Below are 16,536 nucleotides of genomic sequence, written 5' to 3'. Positions count from 1 at the left end.
CAGCGTGTGGCCGGCGGCGTGGGTGGGTGCGGTGACGATTTGTCTGAGGCCGAGGTTGGCGAGGTTGTCGATCAGGGTGGCGGAGCTGGCGTCGTTGTTCTCGAGGTGGAAGTTCCGGTCCCCGATGAGGATGTAGTCCGTGGAGGCGAGTGCGTGGGTGCTGGTGAGGTCGGCGATGGAGTCGCTGAACTGAGCACGGGGTCTGGGGGGGTCTGTAGATGAGTGTTCCTCTGAGGGTGGTGTTGGGGTCGGTGTGGATCCGGAAGTGCAGGTGTTCGGCGGTGTTGAGGGTGTCGTCTGCATGAGTGGCGACCTTGAGGGTGGACTTGTGGATGATGGCTATTCCTCCTCCGATTCCGTTGGCGCAATCCCTGCGGGTGATCTTGTAGCCGTCTGGGATGGCTATAGCAATGTCAGGCGCCGAGGAGTCGTTCCACCAGGTCTCGGTCAGGAAGGCCACGTCTGGGGCGTAGGGGTTGGAGAACCTGACCTTATGGGCCAAGCGGCGCAGGGCACGCCTAATATCTCCGGGTTCACCTGCCTTGACAGACAGAGACACGAGACACTCTGTTAGGCGTAGAAAAGCAGGTTTATTAGCTGCAGCTAAGCACAGTTGTCTAAGAAGTACCAGACCGGTATATTCTCAAGAGACTGCCACTTCATTCCGTGGCGCAGAGTCTATTATACAGAACAAGTTTACAATGACAACTCCCAAAACACACAAAACTGACAAATAGGAATAGTTCGAAAACAAGCTATCGAATGTCTAAAACACACCCTTCTTTCAGACCCCGTGTGCTCTCCTCCCCTCAAGTTAATCAACACTAGTGCCCGTAATTTAATTTGCAGGTGGTAGAACATGTGTAGAATGCTTCAAAGGATAGGCTATGTAACAAGAGAACACACAAAGAGAATAGTGAAGGCCAGTTAAACAAGATAAAGTCGAGAAGAAGGGTGGGACCCAAACAGTGGAGTAAGACATGGATTAATCAGTCTAGACATGGCTTTACGGACTCGGCCAGACCCTGACATCGGTTTCGTAAACATGGACAAGAGTTACTGTTTAACAGGAAAGACGTAGCAGCTGAAAAGGCAAAAACACCATGTTTACCGCGTTAGCCGTGCTGCCTGAGTGAGGCAACACAAAATGGCGGCTAAGCACAAAATGGCGGCTGAATACGAAGCGGAGTCGAAAACTACGTAACCTCAGACCCTCCTTTTGCCATACTCAGGCAAAGCACAACAGGACTCATGTTAGTCTGAGTCGATATCAATGGTCATGAGGTCATTGAGTTGTTGCTGCAACATCATTCTAATATTCTCTGTTTTCTGTGCTACTGGCTTAGAAACACATACAATGGCACAAAGTCCACAAATGGCTGGACCACACTGTAAACAGAGACAGCAAGAAAAGATGATCGCTAGAATCACTCCAAGGAAAGTTAACACTTTCCATCCCCAAGTGGACAGTAGTCCCCAAAACCATCCCATCACAGACCAATCTCCAGTGTCCTGATGAATGGACTCAGAGATGACATGTAGCCTAGAGATGGCTTGGTATACTGTAGGGGCATTATCAGGAATGTAAACGCAGCAACTAGACCCAATCAGTTTACAGACTCCTCCTCTATCTGCAAGGACAATGTCTAGAACCATCCGGTTCTGTAAAGTCATAGGACGATCCGCCTGAAGTTCAGCTGTCAAATTGTTCAATGCTCCAGAAGTTCATTTATTGTAGCATCGACCACACGAACTAAGTGTCTGATGTTTCTGCTATTGGCCATTGGACCCCAAAAGGGAAGAAACCCTTTCAGAAAATCTCCTCCCTCTTGTCCAGCTGTGTCTTCAGAATCAACAATTCCTCTACCAAATCTCTTTCTATGGTGATCTGCAGGAGCAGTATATGTAGGAGGAAGAAGAAAAGCTATATAACATGTTCCCGAGAAATATGTGGGAAGCCATGTATAAGCTCTGTCGTGACAGATAAAATATGTACCTTGAGATGGCACTAACGGTGAAGAAATCAGGGGTGTATAAACATACGTATGGGAGCAATTACTCTTCTCTTGCTTAATTTTGGTATTCTGGCCATTTATTTGTAAACACAAATGACCTCTTTGGGGTAGAACCCAAATTGGTGCAAATTTCTTCTGTTTAACCTTGTCAGTAAGGCTAGTAGCATAACGAGTCACATTCCATCCATCATATGCTCTTTTCTCATCTTTGGGAATTTTACTAATGTCCGCAATCTTTGCCATGGTTACTATTCCCTTTATCAAAGGACTATGACTGAAATCCACTCCACCATTATAGGACCCACCAGGAGGATATCGAAGTTGATTCTAGTATGCATTAGAAAACATAGCCAGATAAGCCCAAGCAGAACCTTCATACGAAAATGGAAGGACTAAATACGGCATCCCTCTCTCTGTATTATGCGGTATGAGCCCACAAACCCAACAATCAGTAGTATTTACTATCAATTAATGCTGGTGTAACAATTGAGTGAACGAATTGTTAAGATATTCCATTCTTCTCATTTGCTCGTGGTCTGAGAGTGAGTAAAATTTATGCGGAGAAATAGTAGTAGAGGAAATCAGAGACAGAAGTAGGAGTTAGCTGTATAATATGTATACTCCATCCTATGCATGCTAATAAACTGCATAAACATACTAAAACACATAATGCTACGCCACAATGACTGAATAATAATTTCTTATAATGATTTCTTTTCATTATTTTAATATCATTCCCTTTTCCTGCATTATCCATTACTCTAAAGGCGTTGCTCACGATAATCTTCCTTAATCACTTGGCTGTGATTGTTAGCCGTCCTATGACACTGCAAGTCCTGTTGACCTAGTCACTATTCAGGTCACAGCCCAAGACTCCTACCGTGACCCTGCAACTTGATGGATAAAGAAAAAGGAATGTTTCTCTTTTAATACAAACAAAATTATAAAACACAAAATTAATTGTCCTTAGGCAACCTTCTTCTTAGGTTGTATCGTCTCTTTCCGGGTGTCGTTTGGTCCTTAAACAAAGTCTCTGGATCTGTTGTATTTAATCTCAAAGGTGAAGGTGCAGCTTCCTGTAAAACGTCGTCGTCTTCTTTCTCTGAGCTAGTCCAATCCAGGCGTGCACTGCTGAATGGTACAAATCTGGATACTTTTTCACATTCGTTATCACCAACACCTTCTCGGACCCACTGGTCAAAAGATAAAGGCAATGGTACCTTTTTGCAGTGCACGCCGTGGATCCAGTTTTTCTTTCCCTCAACCTTCACGGCTGTACGAGTGGTCAGTAAAACTTGTCTCGGCGGCCCCCAACGAGGTTCCAAATTCTTCTTCCTCTGAAAGTTTTTGAGACAGATCCAGTCCCCAGGTTGAATGGAGTGTCCTGGATCCGAGGAGGCCTCAGGCAAAGCGTTTTGGACCTGTTGACGAATAACACGCAATTTAGTGGTGAGGTCATGCAAATAATCAACCAACAATGGATACGGAATATCCGAATATTTCTTGGGTCTGGGGACTCCCCAAACATTAGCTGGGCGTCCAAAAACAATCTCGTATGGGCTAAGCCCCAAACGAGAATGAACAGTCGTTCTTGTTGAGAGAAGTGCCAAAGGCAAGGCATCAGGCCAAGAAAGGCCTGTGCTAGCCTGAATCTTTGCTAACTTAAGTTTGAGAGTGCCATTATAGCACTCTACCAGACCCGCTGACTGAGGATGGTTTGCCGCATGGAATTTCTGTCTAATACCAAGGCCCACACACACCTTCTGCATATTTTGGCCTACGAATTCACTCCCATTGTCACTCTAGACGATGCGCGGCAAACCAAACCTTGGGAAATATTCCTTCAGAAGGACCTTAGCAGTGGACAAGGCAGTATTGTCCTTTAGGGGGTAGGCCTCGATCCATCTGGAAAAGGCACAAACCACCAATAGGACATACTTGAGATTGTTAAAACGTTCCATATGGATATAGTCTATTTGCAATACCTCGAAAGGATACGTAGGGGGAGCAAAGTGACCTGCTGGAGTTGGACTTCCCTTTCCTGGATTGTGCATCAAACAAACAATGCAATGTTTCACCACATTTTCTGCACATTTAGGAATACCTTCATTTTGCCATACTGGAGCTAGAAGTTTACATATACCCCTTGCATTAATATGGGCTGGTCCATGAGCCATAGTAACTACAGGTAGTACATACGCATCTGGTAACAACCATCGCTGAAGCTCTGACTATTCCGTCCAACATCCCATCGCGTCCAACATTCCCGTACTCTCTCTCCACTTACTCAATTCTTTCTCAGTGGCCTCCTTCTGAATGATTTTCACACTTCCTACTGTGTCTTCACACATACCACCTTCTGCGACCCATCTTGCAGGGCCTGCAACATACATGCGACTTTCAACGTTTTTCGCCGTTTCCCTCGCTATTTCATCCGCAAATGCATTTCCTTGACCCACGTCATCAGTGATCTTTTTATGCGCACTACACTTCACAATCGCTATTTGAGTAGGCAAAGCAAGTGATTCGAGAAGGTCAGTCACCAACTGACCATGCTGTATTTTAGTGCCGTGGGAGGTAAAGAATCCTCTTTCCCTCCACAAACGGCCAAAACTATGGGCAACGCCAAACGCATATTGACTGTCTGTATAAACAGTCACTCTTTTCCCTTTCGCCAACACACATGCTCTCGTCAATGCAATCAATTCTGCAGCTTGCGCTAAGTTCTGTGAAATGCGTGCAGTTTCTACCACTGTGTGCAAAGTTGTAACAGCATAAGCAGCTGCCGTCTCGCCATTAGGAAGCTTGAATCAAGACCATCCACCCACAGGATCCCATCCGGATCCACAAGTGGTGTATCTTTCAAATCAATTCGACCTTTTGTTTTCTCTTCTGTACGAAGAAAACAATCATGCTGATCTTGTACATTTTTCTCATCCAAAACAGGCAACAATGTTGCTGGATTCAGAACATTACATCTTTTGATATGTATATGGCTAGCTAAAAGCGTCAACTCATATCCAGACAAACGGGCACTCGTTAAGTGCTGGGTTTTTGTCCTGTTGAGAAGAGTATCTACTGCATTTGTCGCACCATAACGTTAAGAGTGTGATCCAACACCAATCCAGCAGATTGACGAATAGAGATCGCCGCTGCTGCTGTTGCTCTGAGGCAACTGGGTAATGCCTTAGCTACCGGATCTAATGTAGCCGAAAAATAGGCACATGGCCTTTGTTTGTCTCCGAATTGTTGTGTCAAGACTGATAATGCACAACCTTCCCTTTCATGAACATAGAGTGTAAAAGGTTTACTGTAATTTGGAGTACCCAACACAGGAGCAGTACGTAAATCAGAGAAACTCTTTTGACATTCATCAGTCCAAGGAAGAGGCTGGGGCGTATCTTTAAGAGTAAGTGCCAATAGAGGTTTAGCAAGTAGAGAAAAATTCGGAATCCACTGTCTACAATAAGAGGTAATGCCTAGGAAAGCACGCACCTCTCTTTGTGTGGATGGTACAGGCATCCGTGCAATTGCATGGATACGTTCTGGGGTCAATCGCCTTCCCTCCTTCGACAAGAGATGACCTAAATAGGTAACCTCTTGGCGCCAATATTGCAACTTAGAAGGTGATACTTTATGGTGTAAATCAGACAAATGTTGCAAGTCGCAGTTCTACAGACATCTTCCGAATCAGCAGCTACTAACAAATCATCTACGTATTGGATAAGAGTAGCACCCGATGGCAAAGAGAAGGTGTCAAGCTGGGATTTCAAAGCCTGACTATAGATTGAGGGACTTTCACAATAGCCTTGAGGTGCACGTTGAAATCGGAAACTTTGGCCTCCGAGAGAGAAGCCAAAGAGATCCCTACTCTCCTCAGCAATAGGAATGCTAAAGAAAGCATTTTTAAGATCAATAACCGAAAACCAAGCTGCCGAAGCAGGAATCATAGTGAGCATAGCAGTGATGTCCGGAACAACAGGAAACTGAGGGACAACAATTTTGTTGACCTCTCGAAGATCAATCACAAAACGGTACACAGGTGGCTGAGAAGGATCAGTACGCTTAAGAATAGGCAAAACAGGGCTATTGCAAACTTTCCTCTGGTCTCTTCGACCACACCTTTCTGAACCAAGTTATAAACAATAGCCAACAAAGCTCTCACCATCGCTAGATATTTTGTATTGAGGAACACGTGGCAACTTAACATCAGGCTTAACAGTAATCACATAAGGTGGAATTTGCAGCAAACCAACATCATTCGGACCTGTAGCCCAAAGCGTAGCAGGAAGTGAACGCAGTTCAAGTGGCAGCTGTTCTTTAGATACATACATCAGAGAAGTCAATGTATTACCCAAAGTAAGATGTACACCAGAGGGTGAACAATACAACGTGGCATGCAAGCGTTTTAATAAGTCCAAACCCAATAAATTCTCTCCGCAACCCGTCGTTAAAAGAAGTGGAGCTTCCAAATCGTACGGACCAATAGAAATGGGCAAAGAACAGGAAACCGGGTTAGTAACTGGGGCGCCAGAGAATCCCACAGAAACATTTGTTAAGCCAGACAAAGGTGCCCCAGGGAGTTTGGAATGCATTATAGAACTTCTCATTGCACCAGTATCCAAGAGAAATGGTTCTGTAACACCCAATGCTACAACATTAACATAAGGTCCATCCTGATCCACTGGATCTGATACGACTCCCTTACTCTGTCTATGGCTGTCCTAACTAGTATGAAAATCAGCGTTCTCACTATCTAAGCAATAGTCATCGTTGTAATATTGTGCAGACTGGAAATTCCGCTGATCAAAATAATTCATAGAGTCCTGAGGGGGAGAGGGACGTCGTTCCTGAGACGACGCACCACGTCCTCCACCCCTGGACATAGACCGAGAATCACCACGACCCCGTGGTGCTAATGATCCACCATAGCGCTGCAATAAAATCGGACAAGTATTCTTAAAGTGACCTTCCTCTTTGCAATAGGCGCATTGATTAGGACCCAACGGAAATCGCGGAGCTGAAGATACCGGTTTCTGCAGCAACTTCTGGAACTGTGGGGGCTGTTGAAATTGGGGCTGAGCAGAACGAGGGGGATAAGCCTGTAGCAGAAGAACCTTCGTTTTTAATTCCTTAGTCTTTTTCTCCACTTTTTCCTTATCTTCCTTATCCCTATTCTCATAATACTGAGCAGTAGCTAATATCTGGGCAGTTGAAGAAACGGCCCATGAACTCTCTGATTGTTTCAATTTATGCGATAATTCTGGAAGTAGATTAAGACAAATTTATCTACGAACAATCGCTGTCCACCTTCAATACTCCTATCTTGACCACTATGGTTGATGAAAGTCTCTTCGAAACGAGTAAAGAAATCAGAGACACTTTCATCAGTCTTTTGTTTGCACGCCGCTACCTTATCCCAGTTAACGCGTACAGCAGGCATCATCGTTTTCATAAGAGCTATTATTCTACCAGGTAATTCCGTAATCAAATCATCAGGTTTGGCACCACCTATTTGTCCTGCATCTGCGGCTGTAATAGCAGCCCAATTACCGCCTAAAGCTTGATCGTGGTCTTGTTTACGAATCCTGGTCCATATCGCTTGCGGGACTACATTTCCCATAAGTAAATCAATATCTGCCAAATTCATAATACATGCATCAACAGTCTGGGACAACTCTTGATAATACCCAGCAGGGTTCTTACGAGGGTCCGGTAAAGACTGCTTAAGTGCCAATACTTCTGATCTTTTCCAAGGATCATGTACCCATATACGCTGAAAATGAGCTGGAATGGCTGGATTAGCACATGCTTGAGGAACTTCATCTCTCCATATTGGAGGAACTTCTCGCATAGGATATTGTGCCATTTTACGACGAACCGCAGGATCAGGCTCAAGAGAAGTTTGATAGAAAAGGGAAGATCGGAGAGTAATACGCTTTTGAATAGCACGCTCTACAGCAGGACCCACAATAAGTCCTTTATCAAATTGATCCTGTACTTCGAATAGATCCTGAGGAGGTGAATCCAGATTCACATCTCCCCATTCTTTAATAAGGGTATTGCACATAGCATTGAAAACATACCTCTGTGTAGGCGCATTCCATTGAAGAAAAGTATCTAAAATATCGCGCACACTATACTGTACACTACTCATGATCCAATTACGGGCAAGAGAATCTAACTTAGTCCGTTCTTCCAAGTCCGGAATCTGACTACGAGATTGTCTTCGAGACGACGCAGGAGAAAAGTAAAGAGGCGCAAGAAAAGGCGACAGAAAACACGAAACAGTCTCGACTAAACGTTGTCGAGCTGTAGGGGAATCTGACACTAAAACAGGAGAAAACGTATTCTGTAAAACAGGAGAAGAATCTGTAGCAAAAGAAACGACAGGTAAAAGAGGCTGAGGCACAGAAGATTGGGTTACAGAAGTCGCTGGCAAAGGGGGCGGAGGTGGAATCACAGGAAGAGGCAATTGTGCAGGGACCAGAACAGCTGAATTAGCAGTGGGTTGTAATGGGGTGGAGGTAACGTCAATAGATGGGACATAAAAGAATCTTCGTCGGGATTCTTACTCTTTGACGCAGTTGGTAACACAGGATAACATCTATCTATTGCCTTACGATGCTGTCTTACCGACACCTCAACCATCTGATCAGCCTCATCATTTTTAAACTGTTGGGCAGCCTGTAACATCATCATATTCTGCTCTTTTTTATCTTTCTTCATTTGCTTAATTTCTTTCTGTTTGGCTTCCTTACGCCAGAGGCGGAAAGAGTCAAACATTGCCGGCCGGGCTTTTCTCTTAAATAGAATTGCTTCCAAATTATCTAGTATATCAGGCTCAAAAGAACCATTTTGTGGCCACTGTAGGACCCCATCTTTCTTCGTATATCGAATCCAGGTTTCATTAAAAATAATAGGACCAAGACCATGTTTTGAATAGAGCTCGTAAGTGGGAGTTCCAACCGGAGGAATGGGACAAGAATCCTCTAGCCGGAAATCCCTAGAACAACCAAAACAACAAAATTTCCTAAACTTACTAAATCCAGGCATTTCGTAACGAACTGGACTTCCTTACAAACGTCAAGGGGGTTTAGACAATATAGTCACAGCACAAACGTACTTACCCCTTGGCTTCGGTTAGCGCGCTAATCGATTAACAAAAACAAAGAGTGGGCGCTACCCACAAATACTTAACTAAATGTTTTCTCACGCCAACAGATGTCCGTCTAACGTCTCGCGATACAAATCATCACCAGAGGGCCAAGGCAGGGCGACAGTCAGGGCAGCAGTCGTCAGCAGCCGTCAGGAAGGAGTAGCCGCGCTTCAAAAGACCTTCGGTCCACTTCGACATGCAGGGGTCGCTCACGTGGTTCGCGAAATCCTCCGAATTTTCCATACGAAGCTCCTCACGACCTTCGGGCAAAAACTACTACCACTGAAGTCGCCCACACGTTGGGCCGCCAATTGGAGAACCTGACCTTATGGGCCAAGCTGCGCAGGGCACGCCTAATATCTCCGGGTTCACCTGCCTTGACAGACAGAGACACGAGACACTCTGTTAGGCGTAGAAAAGCAGGTTTATTAGCTGCAGCTAAGCACAGTTGTCTAAGAAGTACCAGACCGGTATATTCTCAAGAGACTGCCTCTTAATTCCGTGGCGCACAGTCTATTATACAGAACAAGTTTACAATGACAACTCCCAAAACACACAAAACTGACAAATAGGAATAGTTCGAAAACAAGCTATCGAATGTCTAAAACACACCCTTCTTTCAGACCCCGTGTGCTCTCCTCCCCTCAAGTTAATCAACACTAGTGCCCGTAATTTAATTTGCAGGTGGTAGAACATGTGTAGAATGCTTCAAAGGATAGGCTATGTAACAAGAGAACAAACAAAGAGAATAGGGAAGGCCAGTTAAACAAGATAAAGTCGAGAAGAATGGTGGGACCCAAACAGTGGAGTAAGACATGGATTAATCAGTCTAGACATGGCTTTACGGACTCGGCCAGACCCTGACATCGGTTTCGTAAACATGGACAAGAGTTACTCTTTAACAGGAAAGACACGTAGCAGCTGACAAGGCAAAAACACCATGTTTACCGCATTAGCCGTGCTGCCTGAGTGAGGCAACACAAAATGGCGGCTAAGCACAAAATGGCGGCTGAATACGAAGCGGAGTCGAAAACTACGTAACCTCAGGGTCGAGCAGATCCCAGAGCTCGACGGTGTGTTTGCATGTGGAGCGGGTGTTGAGGAGTATACAGCGGAGGTGGTTGGGTCCAGTCCTTGGAGGTTTGGTGGTCTGTCACAGGTGAAGCTGCAGGTGTGGCAGGAGAAGGGTCCGTAGGTCAGTTTCTGGACGGCCTGGAAGCAGGTGTGGTTTCGGCTGGCATTGAGTGTGTGGAGGGTGCTGGCATCGTAGTGGATTCTGGTGTTGTGGCGTTCGCGGGGTCCAGGGGTTCTGGTGCTGGGTGCGGTCCATGTGCGGACGGGCGCAGACGGGCTTGCTTTAGGCTTCTCGGCCTGCATAAGAGGTGGCTTGGGAGGGAGGAGCACCTAGGAGGCGGGAGCGGGGAGGCGAATGGGTGTGCAGGGGGGGACGGGGCCGCAGGGAAGCAGCGGCGGGAAAGGGCCGGATCGGGAGCGGCGGGGGGGGCAGGCGGAACTGGCGCACAGGGCAGAGGGGAGGGAAAAACCCAGGAAACAAGGAGGCAGCAGGGTGGTAGGAACCAGGCAGTCAGGTGACGAGCAGCGGCGTGGGGCCGCCCTGCATGCGAGCAGGGTCAAAGGTCACAAAAAAGCGCAGAAAGGTCACAAAAAAACAGGGGGGAAACGAGTGGCACAGAGGCAGAAAGGTCACAAGAAACGGCAGAAAGGTCACAAAAAACGGGGGGAAACGAGTGGCACAGAGGCAGAAAGGTCACAAGAAAGAGCAGAAAGGTCACAAAAGACGGGGGAACGAGTGGCACAGCAGGCAGAAAGGTCCCAATAAAGGGCAGAAAGTCACAAAAAACGGGTGGAAACGAGTGGCACAGAGGCAGAAAGCTCACAAGAAAGGTCACAAAAAACGGGGGGAAACAAGTGGTACAGAGGCAGAAAGCTCACAAGAAAGGGCATAAAGGTCACTAAAAAACGGGGGGAAACGAGTGGCACAGAGGCAGAAAGGTCCCAAGAAAAGGCAGAAAGGTCACAGAAAAAAGGGGGGAAACGAGTGGCACAGAGGCAGAAAGCTCACAAGAAAGGGCAGAAAGGTCACAAAAAAACGGGGGGAAACGAGTGGCATAGAGGCAGAAAGGTCCCAAGAAAGGGCAGAAAGGTCACAGAAAAAAATGGGGGGAAACGAGTGGCACAGAGGCAGAAAGGTCACAAGAAACGGCAGAAAGGTCAGTCACAAAAGACGGGGGAACGAGTGGCACAGGAGGCAGAAAGGTCCCAAGAAAGGGCAGAAAGGTCACTAAAAACGGGGGGAAACGAGTGGCACAGAGGCAGAAAGCTCACAAGAAAGGGCAGAAAGGTCACAAAAAAACATGGGGAAACGAGTGGCACAGAGGCAGAAAAGTCCCAAGAAAGGGCAGAAAGGTCACAGAAAAACGGGGGGAAACGAGTGGCACAGAGGCAGAAAGGTCACAAGAAAGGGCAGAAAGGTCACAAAAGACGGGGGGAATGAGTGGCACAGGAGGCAGAAAGGTCCCAAGAAAGGGCAGAAAGGTCACAAAAAACTGGGGGAAACGAGTGGTACAGAGGCAGAAAGCTCACAAGAAAGGGCAGAAAGGTCACAAAAAACGGGGGGAAACAAGTGGCACAGAGGCAGAAAGGTCACAAGAAAGGGCAGAAAGGTCACAGAAATGTAGGGGCAGCTAAGCAACAGAAGGCAGAAAGGGCAGAAAGGTCACAGAAATGTAGGGGCAGCTAAGCAACAGAAGGCAAAACGGGCAGAGAGACACGGGGGCCGCGAGGGGAGCAGAAGGAAAAACCGGGCAGAGAGACACGGGGGCAGCAAGGGAGAGAACGGGCACAGGGGGTGCTGTGCGGAGGTGGAGCGACCTACCTGGAAGGGTCAAGGGTCGTATCAGATGAATAAAATCATCCTCTAGGTTTCCTCTGAAAGGTTTTTTCAGAACAATATCTAATTTTAACAAGATTTCAATAGTTTTTTTCTCTAATAGTTAGATTTTCTTCAACTTGAATAGCGATAGTTATGATTTTGATTATAGTAAAACTTTAGGAATGTGTGTACAAAACCTTCCTATTAATTTGACTGTTTGATAATTGTCTTCTTTTGTTTAGACTTTCAGTGTAGAACATATCCTGCATGAAATACATGAAGCTCTAAGCAAGTCTGGAATAGTTCAAACTAACTTGGCAAAACCACTTTTTGGTTCACTATTTCGCATTGCATTGGCAAATAATTGGGATGATTTCAGGTGTCCTGGGCAGAGGATAGAAAAGGTACAGTATTATATTTTAAATTTTTCCTATGTAAGTGTTGTTGTTATGTATCTCTTAAAGACTCTTTTTTTCTATAACATGGATAATGATTTGATAACTACTAAACGTTAAATAAGTTTGTCGGTCAACATTTTTTAATAAATGGTAATCTTGGTCAGTGTCACCACAGTAGCTTGTTGTGTAGCTATATTCTTTGATATATCTTTGGACAGTCATTATTATGTCTCGAACACCACTTTAGATGCAGAATTTATTTGTGTTTTATTTTGTTGCAATTTTATATAGTGCGGACATGTCCTGAAGGTATCAGAGTGCTTTACAACAGTAGCAAGATACGTGGGTTGCAGTGAGTTCCTGTAATTAAATTTGGATGTTTACATTGGTAAATGCACAGCTAAAGCATAGATATAGATCGTAGGAGTCACATAACTAAGGTAGTTCAGATCCTGGTGAAGAGAGTACTTAAATATTTTTCGAGGTTAATTGAGTGAGCTTGAGCAGGTTAAGGTAGAACAATAGGTTTCCTGTCACAGGGAGGTGGGACCACCTCCCAGACAGGACTTAGTGTATTTAGCTTGCCAGCGTCACCAGACTGCTTTGAAGGGCACATTTTGTACCCTGATTGCATACTCCAATTTGAGCCAGTTCAGGGAAACCTTGATTCCCGCTCTGGCGCGAAACTGGACAAAGGACATGAGTATCCTCCCTTCTGACCAGCCCCTCCTCTGGGAGGGACCCTTGAATCGTCCCAACCCTTTCCCTAGGGTACTTTTTTTTTTTTTTTTTTTTTATTAAACATTTTTATTAGTTGCGATCAGAACATAGACATGACAGTGACAGCATGTACAATCCAATACAATAATAAGCGTGGTACATACAGTAGAGAGGTATCAACTACCCAAAGGAAAAGAAAACACAGGCATATAACTCCATGTACAGCAGCAGGAGGCCAACATTCTAGGATCCCTCCCCCCCTTCAAAGACCGGGACGTGGTAAGGAAAGCAGCATCTGTCCTTCCCAGTTCAATCGGGCGGGCAGGCATGTAGGGCCGGCATCACCGGAGTACCCCAACACGAGCTCGTCTACGCACCGCCCAGGTAGCTGGCCGCGTTATCATGTGTGTCAGTGTATCATACATACACCAGACGTATGCGTCTTCGCTGAGGGACTCATCTAAGGACAAATGTATGGAGTATCAGGGTACAGTATAGTGTGAAGCAGTGCATAGTGCCCCCCGTCCCTGGTGTCATCTGGAGCGTCGTGTACGCGTAATACCCAGTGTGTTTGTCCGTCACCCCCACCCCAAGTGGAGGAAGAGTAAGAGAGGCCCCTCCCTGAAGCAACAACACATAGTCCTCCGGATTTCCCAGGTACTCCAACAGCAAGAGTTCGGTGGGTGTACCCCAGACATGTCCTTTCACCTAAATCCAGGCGGTGTGAAGCACCACCCGGCACGTGTAAAGTAGCATGTTGAATGTAATGTAAAGCACTCACGCGCTCACGGGCCCGGAACCGGTTCGTCATCCCCAGAGGAGTCGCTATGGGTCGCTTGAGATAGCCAGTACACCTTCAGGGGGGACCAAAAGTCACGAGGAGTGCACCTGGCAGGCAACAGTTCTGCATAAACACCATGTTGGTCCTGGCAGTATGTGAGGTCGTCAAGCCAGTCCTTAAATTTTGGTGCTCTCCCCCTTCCCCATCTGCAAGCTATTCTCCGCTTAGCAAGGAGTAGCGCAAGGTCGACAAATTTGCGAACTGACTTGGGCAAATTTTTGGTGTACCCTAGCAGCATCACTACCGGCTCCATGGGTAGGGTGCCAGCGATCATTATCTGGAGCGCAGCATGTACCTGCTCCCAATACGATTGTACGGCTCCACATTCCCAGGCCAGATGGAGGAAATCCGCGCCAGCCGCCCGGCATCTAGCGCACCTATCATCCTCCGCCAGGTGAAACCGCAATTTCCTGACGGGGGTATAATAGTATCGCTGCACAAACTTATAATGAATAATTTTCAGACGACAGCTGGAGGAGACTCTAGCCGTGATCGAGCAGCAATAATTCCACTGCTCGTCTGTGAGTGCGGTTGGCAGGTCAGCGTCCCAGTTAGTCCGAGCTTTCGGCAGAACCGCTGGGCGCTGCTCACGCAAGGCGGCATACAGTTTGGACACCAAGTGCCTGCCATCCGACACAAGCATGACATGCAATGGCAATACTGTCCCCGGTTCCTCCGGGAAGTTGGGGAGAATGTCTCGCATACCCTGCCGGAGTCTGATATAATAGAACACTTCCATGGGCGTCGGGGGCGTAGTCCGGAATATCTGTTCCTTGGTACGGAACATTCCAGCCAGAAATAAGTCACCCCACGTGTGAAGGTGTACGCGATTGCACATGGACCGAAATCCGTTTTCCGTTAGAAGGGAAAGCTTTGGGTGGTATGCAAGGGGCATCGCCGGGGAATAAAGCATGGGAGCGTTCAGCAGTTTAGTTACTCTCCGCCAAGCATCGACTGTACATGTAACCGTGGTAGCAGGCGTATCTACATCCCCAATCAGTCCCATCAGCATGCCCTTAAGCGGGATCGGGTGTACGATCCAGGCCTCAGCTGCGACCTGTGGCATAAAGGGAGCGGGGTTAACCCAATGATACGAATGCTGAGCCTGAGCACTGAGGTAGTACATTTCCATGTCAGGCACATCGAATCCTCCCCTATCATACGGCTGCGTCAGGACTTTCCAGCTAAGGCGTGGTTGCTTACCACCCCAGAAAAGGCGAAGCAGCTCAGTTCTAAGCCGTTTGAAAAAATAGGCCCCCGGGAAGTATGGAATGTTTTGGAATAGGTATAGGAACCGTGGGAGGACGACCATCTTGATCAGGGAGGCTCTCCCTGCCATCGAGAGCGGCAGGGCCCGCCAGCGGGTTACGTTATCAGCCAACTGCGAGATAGCCACTCCGTAATTGGATCGGATTGTGTCGTCTTTATTGAGCGTCACTTCTATGCCCAAGTACCTTAAGTCAGAACCACACCATTCCAGGGGGTAATCCAACGGAAACTGGACAACCGATGCCGTGAGGGGGAAGAATTGCGACTTCTTCCAGTTAATGTGTACCCCGGATATACCGCTGAACGCCACGAATTCCCTCAGGAGCGGATTAAGATGATCTTGTGGGTGGCGCACATACAGCGTGACATCATCTGCATAGAGAGAAATACCAATCTGACGCTGCTGACAGTTAAAGGCACTAGCCTTGTGCAACTGACGTATTCTACAAGCCAGCGGCTCTATTGCCAGAGCAAACAGCAGAGGCGACAGGGGGCATCCCTGCCTAGTCCCTCTCGTGATCGGCATCCGTGCCGAAAGCACTCCATTGATGACGACCCTAGCGACCGGTAAGGTGTAGAGCAGTTTCACCCAGGCTATAAAGATCTGAGGGAAGCCCATCCGGTCCAGAATTGCCAGCAGATACCCCCACTCCACCGTATCAAACGCCTTGGTGGCGTCCAGAAACACTGCAGCGATCGGCAAGTCGGGCGAGATGGTGGGAATCAAGGAGAACAGCGTACGCAAATTATGGGAAGTAGCTCTCCCCGGGACAAAGCCAGATTGATCCGGCAACACCAGAGTAGCCATAAGTAGGGACAGCCTAGTCGCGAGCACTTTCGCGAGGATCTTCACATCACAGTTGAGCAGCGACAGGGGCCGATAGGCATCAGTATCCTTCGGATCCTTCCCTGGTTTCAAAAGCGACGTGATCGCTACCTCCCTCATGGAGCCCGGCAGTATCCCGACCTCAAGCGAGTCCTCAAAGACCTCCTTCAGGACAGGTGCCATGATGTCGATGTAGCACTTATAAAATTCGGCCGGTAGACCGTCCAATCCCGCCGCTTTGCCGTTGCTAAGGGACATAATTGCCTCCCTGATCTCGTCCAGTTCGAGCGGGCATCCTAAGAACGCCCTGTGGCTATCGCTGAGCCAGCAAAGCGCGATGTCGTCCAGGAAAGCACCGAACTCCACATCGCCCATCTGCTGAGAGGAGTACAGCCGCTGATAATGTTGTAGGAAA

The 16,536-nt window shown here is 47.2% G+C and overlaps 1 protein-coding gene across 2 annotated transcripts in view; it reads left to right on the top strand.

Annotated features, from left to right (window-relative positions):
* LYST (lysosomal trafficking regulator) overlaps positions 1-16,536 on the top strand; it is a 3,192,287-nt gene that overhangs the window by 339,787 nt on the left and 2,835,964 nt on the right. For both annotated transcript variants that reach the window (XM_078648813.1, XM_078648812.1), the window contains exon 6: positions 12,310-12,471. In XM_078648813.1, coding sequence (XP_078504939.1) covers positions 12,310-12,471 — 162 coding nt within the window. The remainder of the gene's footprint in view (positions 1-12,309; positions 12,472-16,536) is intronic.

This window comes from Lissotriton helveticus, chromosome 6, assembly GCF_964261635.1.
Source record: "Lissotriton helveticus chromosome 6, aLisHel1.1, whole genome shotgun sequence".
NCBI classification, from domain to species: Eukaryota; Metazoa; Chordata; class Amphibia; order Caudata; family Salamandridae; genus Lissotriton; species Lissotriton helveticus.
The sequence above is the reverse complement of the archived record's forward strand: the minus strand, read 5'-3'. Positions and strand labels throughout refer to the sequence as shown.